The sequence below is a fragment of the Xenopus tropicalis genome, chromosome 9, assembly GCF_000004195.4.
Source record: "Xenopus tropicalis strain Nigerian chromosome 9, UCB_Xtro_10.0, whole genome shotgun sequence".
Lineage (NCBI taxonomy): Eukaryota > Metazoa > Chordata > Amphibia > Anura > Pipidae > Xenopus > Xenopus tropicalis.
In genome coordinates, this window is record NC_030685.2 from 16,142,029 (window position 1) to 16,158,616 (window position 16,588).

A 16,588-nucleotide genomic window follows, 5' to 3' on the forward strand; every position below is an offset into this window, starting at 1 on the left:
AAGTCCATTCTAGATAGAGCATATATTGTTACCTTCCTTGGTGCCGTGGACCGGTGATCCAGAAAAGCATCCTCTGTCCATCCCAGACATTGCATCCAAAATTGAGGAAAATCCTTAATATCTCCAGGAGAGCAAATAGTGACCTAGGCAACCAATCCACTCAAAGTTAATTGGCAAGGAATCCCTTGAAGAAAGGTCTTGATGTAAAATCCATAGGCTTCGTTGTGAAACCCCTGAAGGGGATTCCTATTACGCTTTAATCCTCCGGCACTGTTTTGCTTCTGCTGGGCAATAGAATAAAGGAGCCAAGATATAGTGGCGAAGCCCTTGTGCTGTAACACTATCTTCTTGGCTCAGTTTAGTATTAATAATGCAGGCAGGCTGTACCATTGCTATTTTACCACCCTGAAACTTTTCTAAAGAAATGAGTAAAAGATCAAAGGAAGAAGCAACGGATGATGCAGAATAATAGATGGGGCGCTGCTATATCGGGATGAAAATATATCCCCCCACTTAAGGCACACACTGGAAATAATTTTCTGCTTGATGATACCGTGCAAATTGTCAGAACCTGATACAGGTTATAGCGGCCACACAAGCCGTTACTTAGATTGTCTCCGACACACCCAAGAGAAAATCTACAAGCTAGATACACTTGATCACACATTATGCAATGTGGCAAAGGCAGTCGTATTACACAGGCTAATTGCTCCTGCACTAATTGCAAAAATAAATTGATAGTATAAATAAATAGGATGAATATATTATTATATATAACCTTTTTTTTGCATAACAATGGCAGTTTTTAAACAATCGAGAGATTCAGAGAGATTCTCACAGCAGGGTAGGTTCATGTGGATAAAATAAACCCTCTGACTCTTTGGGAGGGGGGTTGGTGTATAAGCAATGCATGTGGACAACTCACTTAGCTGTCAGATATTATAGTCAGAAAAAAAGCAAAAAAAAAACAAATAATTAAAAAAACAATTTAATAGCTGGCTGAGGATTCTGGGAATTGTAGTTTATCACTGCAGGGGGGTGAAAGGGAAAATATACCCTGTCTAAAGTAGACAGAGAGGAGTTTTTACCTTTTTAAACGTGATCATAAGTTATTCTGCAATGAGAGGCTTATATTTATTATGTTTATTGCAATGTTTGGGAATTGCCATAGTGCAGATAAAATGATATATTGAGTCCCCAGACTGGAGGTCACTGTGTGCCAGAAATAATGCTTTCCGGTTACACAAACAGAATGCTCTTTTCTAATTCCTTGTACCCAAATGCAATATAATATTTTGCTTGACAGGTGCAACACCCAGCTGCCATGTAAGGGGTGCATGTGTGAGGCCCATGGAAGCCCACATACAAGCCAGGTATTCATTTCAAGCTTGTCTTGGGCAACCGATGTCAGCGCTCTATATATATGTGTCGGAATAGTCACAGTGCAGGTAAAATTAAATAAAGTACAGCCCCGATTTTATGTACCCGGATTTAATGTTTTTCTGGAATTGATGCTGGTTTTCACTGTCCCATACAGACAATTGCCATTTTTTTTATGCCGTCCCCTGTGTATTGGGATTCTACTGTTTTGAGTCTCCTAGGGAGAGGTTTCTGTGTGCCAAAAATAATATTTTTTGGCTACACAAACACAGGGCTCTGTTCTACTTCCTAGTGGCCAACAGCAATAAGGTATATTTCTCATATTTGTCGGCAGGTACAACATGCATTTGCCATGTAAGGGTGCATAGGGGAGCCTCCAAATTGGAGGTTGCTGTGTGCCAGAAATAATTTTTTCCAGCTACACAAACAAAATCTACTGTTCTAAAGGTCCTTGTAAGATCCACTTGTTTTGCGAGGTTTACAAGTGAGCGGATCTTCTCCTGACATGGCTCTATGCATTCTCGCCACACTTCTGCATCTCCAGCTTCATAGCGGTCCACCAGAGATCCACGGGGGATCGACTGGTGGACCGCAATTGACATATTGGCCACCCCTGGTCTAATGGATCAATATCAATTGGCCGGCGTATGGCCACCTTAATTCCTAGTGCCGAACTGCAACAAGGGGCTTTGCTTGACAGATGCAACGTGCTATAGGCTGGCTGGGCTAAAGGCTTTTGCTTGGCAGCAGTTTGTTTCTTATAATTAATATCCAACAGCTGTCTGACCCCGTGGGACAGTGAAATATTAATGGTAGCTCTGAATTCACGTCTCCCTGGAATTCATGAAATTTTAAGCAGAGGTGTTTCTAAATTTGCCACTTCTTTTGTGTGAACAGATCAAATTCTCATCTCAAAGAAAAAAAAATATATTGTCTAAGACAATCAGCAGGTGCTCGGCAGGGCTCTTCCTTGTCTGGTCAGTTCCCTGGCAATGCCTAGATATACAGCACGGGGTTAAAAGTTTAATAACTATCATTTGTTTTAAACCCAGGCATAAGTAGCATAATACATCTTATATATACACACAGGGGGTCATTTATAATCACTGGGCAACTCTGTACCTGGGCAGCAACTCATGGCAACCAATTAGATGTTTGCTTTCATTGTTCTACCTTTAGCAGGTTGAAGAAGGCTAATCACTGATTGGCTTCTATAGGTTACTGCCCAAGTGCAAATTTGCCCAGGTTTTCTAAATGAGCTCTGTATACTCATGTAGCTTACAATTACACCCATTTTATTGGTTCTGCTAAAGCTTTGCCACTATAATAGCTGAATTTTTACATATAGTACCTACCAACATTTTAAAGCACAACATTTGCCATGTTTTTAGGCCACGCCACAGTCTGCCAGACCATGGCCAAAGACTCTCCAACCTGTCCCAAACCCCAGAGAAATGTATAGATCTCTTGTCACTATGGAATCACGCATTCGCTCACACCCAGTACTTTGTGACTACATCCCTCTCACAACATCTCCCTCATGAAATATACACCGGGGTGATGTCAGGTGTCTCCTCAAGTTGCACTAAACAGAAGGAACATAGTTACAGCTGCCCAGCGCACGCGTCTTCCCAGCAGTGCCGTAAACTGGAACTTAAAGGGGATATAAACCTACATATGGCTGGGAAGGAGAGTTTGGGGTCAATTTTTTTGACTTATGGTTTATTCTAAATGATAAGGCTGCCTGCCACCACTGTGGTGAGAAAGCAAGTGGCCCAGTGGGGGTTGGGGTGAGTGCTGAGAAAAGACGGGTTATCATAGAGTAATATTACCGCCCCGCAACCAAAATATATTCAGAGGGGTGCGGTGCACAGTAGCTAATCCAACCGGCCCCTCCAACAGGGGACATGATGGGGCGGGGAGACAGGACTGCGGGATTAGCTTCATATATTGCCTGCCCTGTCTCTGTGCCTCGGGGTCTCAGGTAAGTGACAGCAGCCCAGAGTATGTTCTGTGAATCAGCAGAAAAGAGGTTGGGGGAATACTGGGGGGCATGAGTACAAAGGCCAGCCAGCGGTGCATAGTAAGGTTAGGCTTGTCTTATATAAGTGAACTTGTTTTACCATGTCCATTCTAACCTATTCTAACTCTATTTTAATAAAGACCTCTAGTTCCTCAATCCCATCCCTTCTGTCCACCAGGGGTCTCTATTCTCTGCTTACGAGATTGGCTTTTTCAGTTGTTATATCTTTGTGCCACTTCCAGCTCATACCTTATAGATCCAAGGTCTGGCAATGATGCCATGCAACTGAGCTAACTGGGTTGCTAGGTGGTGTCATCTGGGTAAAGGGTGACATCCAGTGTTCATTGTAATTAATGCCGATTCCACAGAACACTCCATCGTTTCATGAGACAAGTGAGTTCGAGAATTAATTAGACCCACTGGTTCACATAGTTTCTTGGTGGGCCAGTAATACCCTAACACACTGGCTGGCTCCTATACACCCCAGCCTAATGTATGACTAAAACACATTGACAGCCATCAGAAAGATAAGTTATTACCCAATCAGAATGATATGATGATAGATACTCAATCAGAATTATATGATGATAGATACTCAATCAGAATGATATGATGATAGATACTCAATCAGAATTATATGATGATAGATACTCAATCAGAATTATATATTGGGTGATACCCAATCAGAATGATATGTTGATAGATACCCAATCAGAATGATATGATGATGGATACTCAATCAGAATGATATGATGATGGATACCCAATCAGAATGATATATATTGGGTGATACCTAATCAGAATGATATGTTGATAGATACCCAATCAGAATGATATATTGAGTGATACCCTATCAGAACGATATGTTGATAGATACCCAGTTAGAATGATATGTTGGTAGCTACCCAATTAGAATATCTTGCTAGTTACCCAATCAAAACAATATTTTAATAGATACCTAACCAAAATGATATGCTGATAGATACCCAATTAGAATGATATGCTGATAGATACCCAATCAGAATGATATGCTGATAGATACCCAATCAGAATGATATGCTGATAGATACCCAATCAGAATGATATGCTGATACCCAATTAGAATGATATGCTTATAGATACCCAATTAGAATGATATGCTGATAGATACCCAATCAGAATCATATGTTGATAGGTACCCAATCAGAATCATATGCTGTTAGATACCCAATGAGTGGTGACTGGGAGGAGTAAACATCTCAGACCAAGGGGTCATCTATCCAACATTGGGCAACATAGGGAAGCCTGGGCATTTCAAAAGGGCCTTGTATCATGGCTTGCACACAGTCGCACACACATAGCTGGGCACACAGGAACACAAATCATCATAACAAACCAATGGTAAACCATGCTCCTTCTCTAAAATACTATTTATTGTCTTCTTAATTTTCAACAATTAGATGGGATCTAAACCCAACAATTGAATTCTTGTAAACCTACTCAAAAAGCAGTTTTTCAATTATTGAGGAACATTGTTTTAGGAGTACGCCCTGATGTTGCTAAACTACAGCTCACTGCATGCTGGGATTTTTTAGTCCAGCAACACCAAAGTAAAGTATGATGAACAGTGCAGTGCAGCAGGGTTAAGCTCCCCTTTATCTGTGTATGCATCCCACACACGGTGAGTTTGAGCCATTCACACTCACACATTGAGATGAAAGCCTGGTAATAGCAGTGTAGAACTGCTCATATCTTAAAACCACTACAAATAGAAAATGTATGTTCTTGGCAAAAGAGTTTAGAGGAGCACTTCAGTTTACTGTTTGGGTTTCCATTACCTGAATCCTTTGCCTTTGCTGGCCCAGCTGCCGGGGAAATTGATTCATGGCTGTTGACCTGTAGAATTCCATCCCCTGGAGAATCAACTGGATCCCTCAAGCCATAACTCCAATTCCGGCTCTACAGTCTCTTTCTTATTTTGATTGTCTTTCTCTTCCTGCTGGCGATAAGAGTCCTGTAATCCCAGTACCACGAACACAAGCTCTATATATAGGATCGACAATGGCCGGACACCATACCGTACTCATATACAATATACAGGAGCCACGAATATCTTGTAAATTATATCCTTATAAACGGAGCTTAGTGATGTCATCAGTTATAATCGCTGCTTAGTAATGTCAATTCTGTCACATGACTCACTGAAACTTGTATATTATAATAAATAATGTACCCCCTGTTGTAAAATATGAGGATATTAGAAGTCACCTTGGAGTTCCATGACCTGTATAAAAGCATTTGCCTTCTGCCTCTTGCTTTTATATGGTCATGGAATACATTTGATTTATAATATCGCTATATTTTATGTTATTCACTATATAATGCAAAAGAGCCATGAATAGCCTGTAAATTATATCCTTATAAATGGTGCTTAGTGATGTCATTAGTTATAATCATTGCTTAGTGATGTCATTTCGGTCACATGGCTCACTGAAACTTGTGTATTAAACTAATGTACCCCCTGTTGTAAAATATGGAATTCCATGACCTGTATAAAAGCACTCACCCTTCATATCCTTGTAGATTGTAAGCTCTTTTGGGCAGGGCCCTCTTCACCTCTTGTATCGGTTATTGATTGCTTTATATGTTACTCTGTATGTCCAATGTATAAAACCCACTTATTGTACAGCGCTGCGGGATATGTTGGCGCTTTATAAATAAATGTTAATAAAATAATAATAATATGCTTATGTAAGTGCTCTTAAGAGCACTTACGACTTTTACTATCCTTATATTTTACAATAGGGGGTATATTATTCACTATACAAAGAAGCAACGTATTGAAGCATATATAGTAGTCAGCAATAAATCTTTTGCCCCCTCTCCTGTCTCCCTTCACTCTCACTGTAGCCCCATCAGTCTGGTAACCTCTGCTCTAGGGTACAGAATTCCCTGTTACACACAAGACGGCATTTTATTAATTGCACCAGTGCAACTGCCCATAGCAACCAATCAGATCTCCGCTTTCATCGTAGTACACTTATGAAAACTAACCGCTGATTGGTTACTATGGTCAACGGCAATCCTACTATTTAGCATGTAGGCCAGTGAGCCCTACAGAGATTAAGATTTATTCATATAGAGAAAAAGAGCAAGGCTGCATATACCATCAGATGATATGGTGGCCGTCCCCTCAAAAGTGTAACTTGTAATTTGTCTAGCACTCACTTGGGCAAGACCCCCCTGCTTCTGAGCTCTGCCCAATCAGACTGTTACCTAATGATACTGCGCTGTCACTTGGCTAAAACCCCCCCTGCTGTGGTGCTTTGCCTGGTGGAATCACTACCCAATAATACTGAGCAGCTCCCAGGCAGAATTGAGGGGCCTTAAGGGCAGGGGTACACGGGGAGATTAGTTGCGCCGCGAAATCTCCATTGTCACGGGCGACTAATCACCCCGCAGTGCCATCCCACCGGCTAGAATGTAAATCGCCAGTGGGATGGCATACGCGTCACCGCGATTTGCCGAAGTTGCCTTGAAAGGAAACTTCAGCAACTTGGGCAAATTGCGGCACAGCGTATGCCAGCCGGTGGGATGGCATTGCGGGGAGATTAGTCACCCGCAACAACGGAGATTTCGCAGCGTGACTAATCTCCCCGTGTATCACGGCCCTAAGGGGGAACTCCATCCAAACACAACTTGAGCTTTTTGAAAAGTAAACATAATTTAAGACAACTTTGCAATATGCATCAATTAAAAATATGCAGCCTTTTCATAATTTTTAATGTAATAATATGGTTTGGAACAGTTCCCTAAGCCCCGCCCCCTGTTACCCTGCTGATCTGGTTGGCTACTTTGAGACTCAAATAAAATGTAACAGTAGTCTCCTGTCCTCAGCCTGCCTTCAGCCTGCATCCTCCCAATCCCACAATGCCCTGCTCACGTGATGTCACATCACAGTGCAGTGCATTGTGGGTTATGTAGTTCCTGCATGCTGTCTGTAAGCTGTGGAGAAGTTGTTACAATTTGCAACTTCAATGTTTTAGTCCCTCCTCCCCTGCCAGGATTTGAAATGATGCAGAAAAAGAAGAACTGTTTTGCAGCTGGATTTCAGCATATAAAAATGGTATTTATTCCTACTTTTTGGAGAAATTAATTAGGGGTTCCTGTGTTATGGTTTGGTTCCAAAGCCGGAGTTTTCCTTTAACCAAGGTTTTGGTCAGCAGACAAATGTGTGACACCCCACATAATGTCTAACAATCACAATTGGGCCCCTAATAAAGCACCCAAAGGTTACAGGGGAAGCCACGGCAGATAAAAGTTAGGAGAGCAGGACGTCGGGGCAAATTCTACAAGACTAGGAGGAAAGAAAGAGGTGCCCTCACCTAGGAAACACAAGCCCTCGGTAACCAAGACTCTTTAGCAAACAAAGCCATGTGCTGAGATCAAGTAACAGCCACCTCGGCGCTTACCTTTCTAACGTTCACATAGCGTCCGGCCAGCTTCCCACAGTAGCCGCGGTCCTACAGCCCAGGAGGGGCACCTTCCCCTACCGAGGTGGCCCCGAGTGGCAGCGGTGGGGCTAGGAGACCCCCTGACGCATGATTCCTGCGCGACACCAACACATGCCATGTGGCCGCCTTGCTCCTTCCCAATGCATATTTGATGACAGCTATTATTCTCATTTCACTCATGGATGGAGAGGGAAAGTAATCTTTCTAGGGAAGAACAGCCGTCTCCTTAACCCCTTCCCTGCTGCCAGCTGAGCTGCTCAAGCCAGGATAATGGCTTAACTGGTTAAAAATAGACGTACTCTTGGGATCTCATGGGACATTTCTGCCCCAAAAGTATTACAAAATTGTATTTTTTGTACAGGTATGGGACCCATTATCCAGAATGCTCGGGACCTGGGGTTTTTCGGATAAGGGATCTTTCCGTAATTTGGATCTCCACGCCTTAATTCTGCTAAAAGATTATTTAAACGTGAAATAAAGTCAATAGGATTGTTTTGCTTCCAATAAGGATTAATTATATCTTAGTTGGGATCAAGTACTGGTACTATTTTATTATTACAGAGAAAAGGGAATCATTTAACCATTAAATAAACCCAATAGGGCTGTTCTGCCCCCAATAAGGGGTAATTATATCTTAGTTGGGATCAAGTACAGGTACTGTTTTATTATTACAGAGAAAAGGGAATCATTTAACCATTAAATAAACCCAATAGGGCTGTTCTGCCCCAAATAAGGATTGATTATATCTTAGTTGGGATCAAGTACAGGTACTGTTTTATTATTACAGAGAAAAGGGAATCATTTAACCATTAAATAAACCCAATAGGGCTGTTCTGCCCCCAATAAGGGGTAATTATATCTTAGTTGGGATCAAGTACTGGTACTGTTTTATTATTACAGAGAAAAGGGAATCATTTAACCATTAAATAAACCCAATAGGGCTGTTCTGCCCCCAATAAGGGGTAATTATATCTTAGTTGGGATCAAGTACAGGTACTGTTTTATTATTACAGAGAAAAGGGAATCATTTAACCATTAAATAAACCCAATAGGACTGTTCTGCCCCCAATAAGGGGTAATTATATCTTAGTTGGGATCAAGTACAGGTACTGTTTTATTATTACAGAGAAAAGGGAATCATTTAACCATGAAATAAACCCAATAGGGCTGTTCTGCCCCCAATAAGGGGTAATTATATCTTAGTTGGGATCAAGTACAGGTACTGTTTTATTATTACAGAGAAAAGGGAATCATTTAACCATGAAATAAACCCAATAGGGCTGTTCTGCCCCCAATAAGGGGTAATTATATCTTAGTTGGGATCAAGTACAGGTACTGTTTTATTATTACAGAGAAAAGGGAATCATTTAACCATTAAATAAACCCAATAGGGCTGTTCTGCCCCAAATAAGGATTGATTATATCTTAGTTGGGATCAAGTACAGGTACTGTTTTATTATTACAGAGAAAAGGGAATCATTTAACCATTAAATAAACCCAATAGGGCTGTTCTGCCCCCAATAAGGGGTAATTATATCTTAGTTGGGATCAAGTACTGGTACTGTTTTATTATTACAGAGAAAAGGGAATCATTTAACCATTAAATAAACCCAATAGGGCTGTTCTGCCCCCAATAAGGATTGATTATATCTTAGTTGGGATCAAGTACAGGTACTGTTTTATTATTACAGAGAAAAGGGAATCATTTAACCATTAAATAAACCCAATAGGACTGTTCTGCCCCCAATAAGGGGTAATTATATCTTAGTTGGGATCAAGTACAGGTACTGTTTTATTATTACAGAGAAAAGGGAATCATTTAACCATGAAATAAACCCAATAGGGCTGTTCTGCCCCCAATAAGGGGTAATTATATCTTAGTTGGGATCAAGTACAGGTACTGTTTTATTATTACAGAGAAAAGGGAATCATTTAACCATTAAATAAACCCAATAGGGCTGTTCTGCCCCCAATAAGGGGTAATTATATCTTAGTTGGGATCAAGTACAGGTACTGTTTTATTATTACAGAGAAAAGGGAATCATTTAACCATGAAATAAACCCAATAGGGCTGTTCTGCCCCCAATAATGGGTAATTATATCTTAGTTGGGATCAAGTACAGGTACTGTTTTATTATTACAGAGAAAAGGGAATCATTTAACCATGAAATAAACCCAATAGGACTGTTCTGCCCCCAATAAGGGGTAATTATATCTTAGTTGGGATCAAGTACAGGTACTGTTTTATTATTACAGAGAAAAGGGAATCATTTAACCATTAAATAAACCCAATAGGGCTGTTCTGCCCCCAATAAGGGGTAATTATATCTTAGTTGGGATCAATGAATCAATAAATGTTATAAATTATGACTTTTGATACTGAAAGTGTTGACTTTTTATCTCATGACTTTAAAAAGTCAAAATTTATATTTTTAAATACAAAATTCTGACTTATACAGGGTTGGACTGGAGGGTGCTAGGCCCCCCGGGGCTTCTGCTTCGGGGGCCCCTGCCGCAGTCTTTCAATAAATTATGAGATTTTGACTTTAAAAAGCCTTTATTAGTCAAAATTTTTACTTTTAAACTCATGATTATGATTTTTAATCTAATAATTATAAATCATAGGTATAAATTCAAAAGCCAATATTTGGATTTTGGACCAATTATATAATAAAAAGTAAAAATTCTGACTCATAAGTATGAGATATAAAGTCAGAATTTTAACTTTTTATAGTCATAATTGAGAATATGAGATTAAAATTGAGAATTTTGACTTTTTAAAGAGATAATAATGAGATTAAAAGTCACATTTTTTAATTTTTAAATGATAATTTTTTTTTTGCCAGCCCCAGTAATAAAAAATGAAAAAAACATTTGCACCTTGGCAGTAACCCATAGCAACCAATAAAGGATTAGAGTTTCTTTCCAACCAGCTGCATATAATAAATATAAAAATCTGATTGGTTGCCATGTGTTACTATCTAGGTGCAAATTTGCCCACTGTTGATAAATGAGCCCTTTGCCTAAGGACGAATCTTGGCCAAATCCCGAACTCGGTGCATCCCTAATTATAAATGTAACTCTTAATCTTTCTATTGGGGAAAAAAAATGAGTTAAAAAATGAAGCTATAGAGACACTTTTATGACCTCATTTAATTTTGTTGATTTGAAAAATTCCATAAAAATATATAGAAACCGACATAAATAGATTTTTTTAATCAAACATATATTCAGTAAGGCTAAAAACATACAGACACCCAAACTTCTCACTCCCAGGAACCAAACTGCTTTATAGGTTCTAATCAGTTCTGGCTCCCAATATTACTGATCATCACGTGACTGGCTCAGTGGCGGCTGGAAAAAATGGCAGGGAAACATGGTACAGGTATCGGACCCCTTATCCGGAAACCCGTTATCCAGAAAGCTCCGAATTACGGAATGCCCGTCTCCCATAGACTCCATTTTAATCAAATAATTCAGAATTTTAAAACGGATTTCCTTTTTCTATGTAGAAATAAAACAGAACCTTGTAATTGATTCCAACTAAGATATAATTAATCCTTATTGGATGCAAAACAATCCTATTGGGTTTAATTAATGTTTTATTGATTTTTTAGCAGACTTAAGGTATTGAGATCCAAATTACGGAAAGACCCCTTATCCGGAATACCCTTGGTCCCGAGCATTCTGGATAATGGGTCCTATACCTGTATAGGGCCTTAATATCAATTAGGGATGCACCCAATCAACTATTTTCATTTTCGGCCGGACCCTGAATCCTTCATAAAGGATTCTGCTAAATACCAAACTGAATCCTTATTTACATGTGTAAATTAGGATATGGAAGGGTTAAAGTGCGCCGCTCAACTTCCGTGTTTATGTGACGAAAAGTCATGTGATTTTCAGAATTTAGTTCGGCCAGGAGCGTTGATTAGCCCGAATCCGAATCCTGCTGAAAAAAGCCAAATCCCGAACCGGATCCTGGATTTGATGCATCCCTAATATCAATACTTATAATAGCAAAAGGAAGTCGCAATATTACTGGGAAAAAATTTCAGCAATAGTAAACGGCACAAATGGCCAATACTAAGCAACTTTTCAGTTGGTCATCGTTATTTATTTTGTATAGTTTTTAAATTATTTGCCTTCTTCTTCTGACTCTTTCCAGCTTTTATATGGGGGTCACTGACACTGGCACTTTCTATTCAGACCCTCTACTATTAATATTACAGTCTCTCATCGCAACTCTACAGTGGCAACTCCCTGGTTGCTAAGGTACTTTGGACCTTAGCAGCCAGATAACTTCTGAAATTTTATACTGGAGAGCTGCTGAACAGAAAGTTTCATTAGCCCCAAATAAGAACCTTTACTTTGATAAGTGATTCCAATTGGTCCCAGTGCTATAGAGTTCTAATTCTAATGCCCTGATTCTGGGCTGCTCTTTCCCCTTGCTAGGCTGGGGGTGGGGCTTGGAGCCAAAGCTAAGGGTTAACCAGAATTTCTGGTGATGGCAGTTGCAGAAAACATGCCTATTAGCTTTCCTGGTGTTAATAAGGAAATGGATCCAGTTTATTCAAGCAGGAAAGAAATACACAGCAGTGCTCTTATGCACTATGATATCCTTATAAACAGTGCTTAGTGATGTCATCACTTATAATCATTGCTTCGTGATGTAATTCCTGTCCTGTGACTTTCTGAAACTTGTGTATTGTAATAACTAATGTACCCCCTGTTGTAAAATATGAGGATATTACAAGTCACCTCTGAGTATAAAAGTACAATATCCTTATTTTTTTACAGCAGGGGGTACATTATTCTATATATGCTGCTTGATTAAATTCTATTATTAACAGCTGATTCAAGTCTCTGCTGTTGTTGCCAATGGCAGGACCCTGTGGGCATGGCATCCAAATAGAGGCCAAAGTGCATTCACCCTGTTTTATATTCACACAGACATCAAAGGAGAACCCTTCAACCAGCTTCTTACTCCAGGACCAAGACCTACCGCCACCACTGGAAGGAGAGCAGCCGAGATCCAGGAAGTATAAAGAACCAGAGTACGGTTGCTGGGTAAATCCTGGCTTTACCTATACAAGAGTGCCTCTTGTCATTAATGTAAATGGGCCTAGGTCCATTAATGTTTATGATTATTTAATAAATACCCCCTCCCACCACTGTTAGACTATGACTAGTGAGAGAAATAAGGGACAAGAAACAAGGGGCTAGCAAAGACAGGCCACTTTGCGGCAATAGCACACAATGATGACAGGCAGGGCCAGAACTAGGGGTAGGCAGAAGAGGCAGCTGCCTAGGGCGCAATGATTAGGGGGCGCCAGGCAGAAGCCTCTGCTGCCTACCACTAGTTCCCCTACTTTGCCATTGCCCCCGCCGCTAATGACAAGCGGCGGGGGCAATAACCCACGGCATCGCACCCCCCCCCCCCCCCGAACTGCGCATGCGTGCCAACGGAGGGGGCGGGCCAGGTTGCCGACTGGGTTGCCCCTGATGACAGGCATGGCTCTCTTGCTTTAGACATTTGTGTTGTTTCTCCCTACTTCACAGTGTAACATAACTCAAGCTCAGACACAAACCAGCTGCTGCTTGTTACTCAGACCCCTGGCATAAGTTATGCATAATCACAGTGCCACATCAATATTAAGTTGATGACTAGAAAAGGGGTGATCCCTTTCTGACGCTGCTGATGGCATTCTGGGAGTTGTAGTTCATCTGCAGTAAATTAGCCACTTCAGCTCTGCTTTATCAGACAGCACTTTTCCTCCAGCAGCAAATATTTATCTTTCCCATAAGAGCACAGGAAATTCAGTGTATGTGTCCCACGTCAATCACAGGAGCCGTCCTTCCATCCATCCCGCCAGCGCTCATCCACTTTAGAGCAGTCAAACGCCTCTTTGCCAAGTTTTCTGTTCACGTCATTGTGTAATATACACATCCACTGAGACAAGTTGTGTCTGCTGCTTGTGTCCGGCTGGGTGCTGTTCAGCCTGGGAAATTTATATATAAATATAAAAACAATTAGATTTCTGGGTACATCAATCTTCATTTTTTTTTTAATCTGTTGACTCCTATTCTGAAAGGTCTGCCATGTTTTTTTTCTTGGTTAAAAAGTTTGAATGCATGAACGTAATACATATGCGTATTTGTACCTGAATAGAAGCAGCCATGTTGTTTGTCTCCATGGAAGAAATTAAACTGGGTAAAATAGATAGACTGTGCAAAATAAAAAATATTTGCAATACAGTTCGGCAAAAATGTAATCTATAAAGTCTGGAGCAGGCGGATGTCTAACATAATAGCCAGAACACTACTTCCTGCTTTGAGCACTCTGACTTATTAGTTAGTCAGTGAGGTTAGGGGGGGACATATGGGACATAACTGTTCAGTTAGTTTGTGAGCACACAGGTTATGTCCGATATGGCCCCCCCTCAAGTCAGTGATTTCTTACTGACTGCTAACAGCTAAGAAAAACTGTAAAGGAGGAAGTAGTGTTCTGGCTACTGTGTTAGACATCTGCCTGCTCCAGCCTTTATAGATTACATTTTTGCCTAACTGTATTAGAAATATTTTTTATTTTGAGCAGTCTGTCTATTGTACCCAATTTCATTTTTACACTGACCTGCTCCTTTAATCAAGTTTCTTGTGATCTGGTTGAATTATATGGGCCATAAAATGCATCTGAAGGCCTGTGGGCCTATAAGCAATTTATACTGAAGAAAATAAGCAGTGAATTAATTGTTCTGCAGCAACAGGCCTATAACCTCATACGTCTCTGATTAAAGGGCCACTATACAGCATGGCGTTCCAGCTTAAGGCTTATGCAGGATAACTGGCCCAATTTCTGCGCATTAAAAGCATACATGACACTTGCAGCCAGATCACATATACAATTTAAGTAGCTGGAGGCCACAGAAATATGTGGCAAGTCATAACACCAAGCACAGTTCATTACTGCTTAGCACTTGGGCTCCCTGTTGCTATCCTCTGGCCAAGAATATGTTGTGTATGCAATAAATAGCAATGGTAAACCCCAATTAAACCACATTGAAGAAGGTTCACCTCTCTCTCATGTCTTCAGCGCACTCATCACAAGGGTAGAACTTTGAAAAGAGGTTTATGAAGCTCCGCATTTCCTGCTGCTGTTGGTTGGTGGGCTGATCTGGATAGTAAGCAGCCATTGTGTGCAGAAAGGACCAGGAGCTCCTTCCCAGCTCTTCCCGATCCAAAGGACATTCTGCCGGGCGTTCCTTATTCTCTATCTCAGCTTCCTGGAATGAACAGCAACATAATCTGTAATTATGTGGTATAGATCCTAATATATCCACGAAGGAGGGACTGTTTGTTAGTTATAAAAATGGACACTGCGGTTAAACAATTAACATGTATTGTGCCCCCTCGGGGCATTTCTCTCTGAGTAGCTGATGGCCCCCTGCATTGGAGCCACAGTGTGTCATGAAATAGTTGGGGCTAATAAAATTAGGAAAAGCAGTGTCATCTGACCGCTGCCGCACGCAAAGATGTACCGGGAGCAGTGTGACCCAACCAGGATTGATACCTTTTCTTCCTTTACCGGCCAACAGGCCCAGACTGGCAATCTGTGAATTTTGGCAAATGCCAGAGGGGCTTCTGGAAGATGCCATACAGACAGCCATATAGACATTATTTAGTGGGCTGGGGGGAGGCTTTGTGTACTTGAAATTCCAGGGCCTGTTTTGAATGCCAGTCCAGACCAGTCAGCCGATGATGTAATGGTCGAAGGGCGGAGTTGAGACATCGCAGGGGCGGGGATAGACAAGACAGAAGGATTACAGTAAGATTTTTTAAGAGTGTGCATTCCTCTTTGGGAATTACTACTTATGATTAGGGGACTTCTTATGTGGGCAGCCTCTCTGGGAAAAGCACCTCTCTATGTTTTGGGTGTGCGCTCTCTTATTTCTCTTTTGTAGGTGGGCTGGGGGTTCAGCAACTAACAATTACAAATTTACCTGCAGCTACATTTGGTAATAATAGCCCCGGCTTGTAATTTATCAGCTAGGCCGGTAATGGCAACCCTACCCTACAGGAGTTTCTTCTAGTGTTCCAGTGGGCCAGTCTGACTCTACTGGAAAGAGATTAACAAAATCAAAATGGTTCATATTGGCCCCAAAGTCATGTTTTCCCATATATACTGTTATTTTTTTTTTTTTACGAATTTTTTTCATTGCGCATATTGGGCTATTTTGGGGCTACTTTCAAAGCAGCTTTTGGCTAGTTTTGAGCTGGTTTTAGAACTGACTTTGGCTATTTTGGAAAAATAAATCTGGCAACCCTGGAAGCAGGTCTGGGAGAATCAGGAAGTGGATCAAGTGGATCTTACAGGTGATGTTACAGGTCTGAGAACATGGTGGGAGGGGGGTTATTAACTTTAGGGGCTACTTATCTCTAGGTAAGGGTTGCCAAATTGGGCTACTAATTTAAGGTACAGATTTGGGCTATTTTTTGGAGCCTTGGTGGGATTGTAATTGAAATTAGCACAAGTTTTTCCCCCTAGTGTGCCTGTTCCACTGCATGCTGGGTAATGTAGTTTGTATCTAACAATTAGCCTACAGCTAGGATTAATATAAAACTACAATACCCAGCATGCAATTGGATAGTTTTGTATTCCTTTTTGCTCTTTCAGGCTCAACCTGTACATTCT

At 40.8% G+C, this 16,588-nt stretch overlaps 1 protein-coding gene across 1 annotated transcript in view; it reads right to left on the reverse strand.

Moving 5' to 3' along the window:
* Nucleotides 1-13,320: 13,320 nt before the first annotated feature.
* Nucleotides 13,321-16,588, reverse strand: part of gfer (growth factor, augmenter of liver regeneration) — a 4,827-nt gene continuing 1,559 nt past the window's right edge. The window contains exons 2-3 of the mRNA XM_002935857.5: nt 14,971-15,179; nt 13,321-13,898 (exon numbers count right to left, since the gene is read on the reverse strand). Of these exons, the coding sequence (XP_002935903.2) occupies nt 13,736-13,898; nt 14,971-15,179 (372 nt within the window). The 3' untranslated portion in view covers nt 13,321-13,735. The remainder of the gene's footprint in view (nt 13,899-14,970; nt 15,180-16,588) is intronic.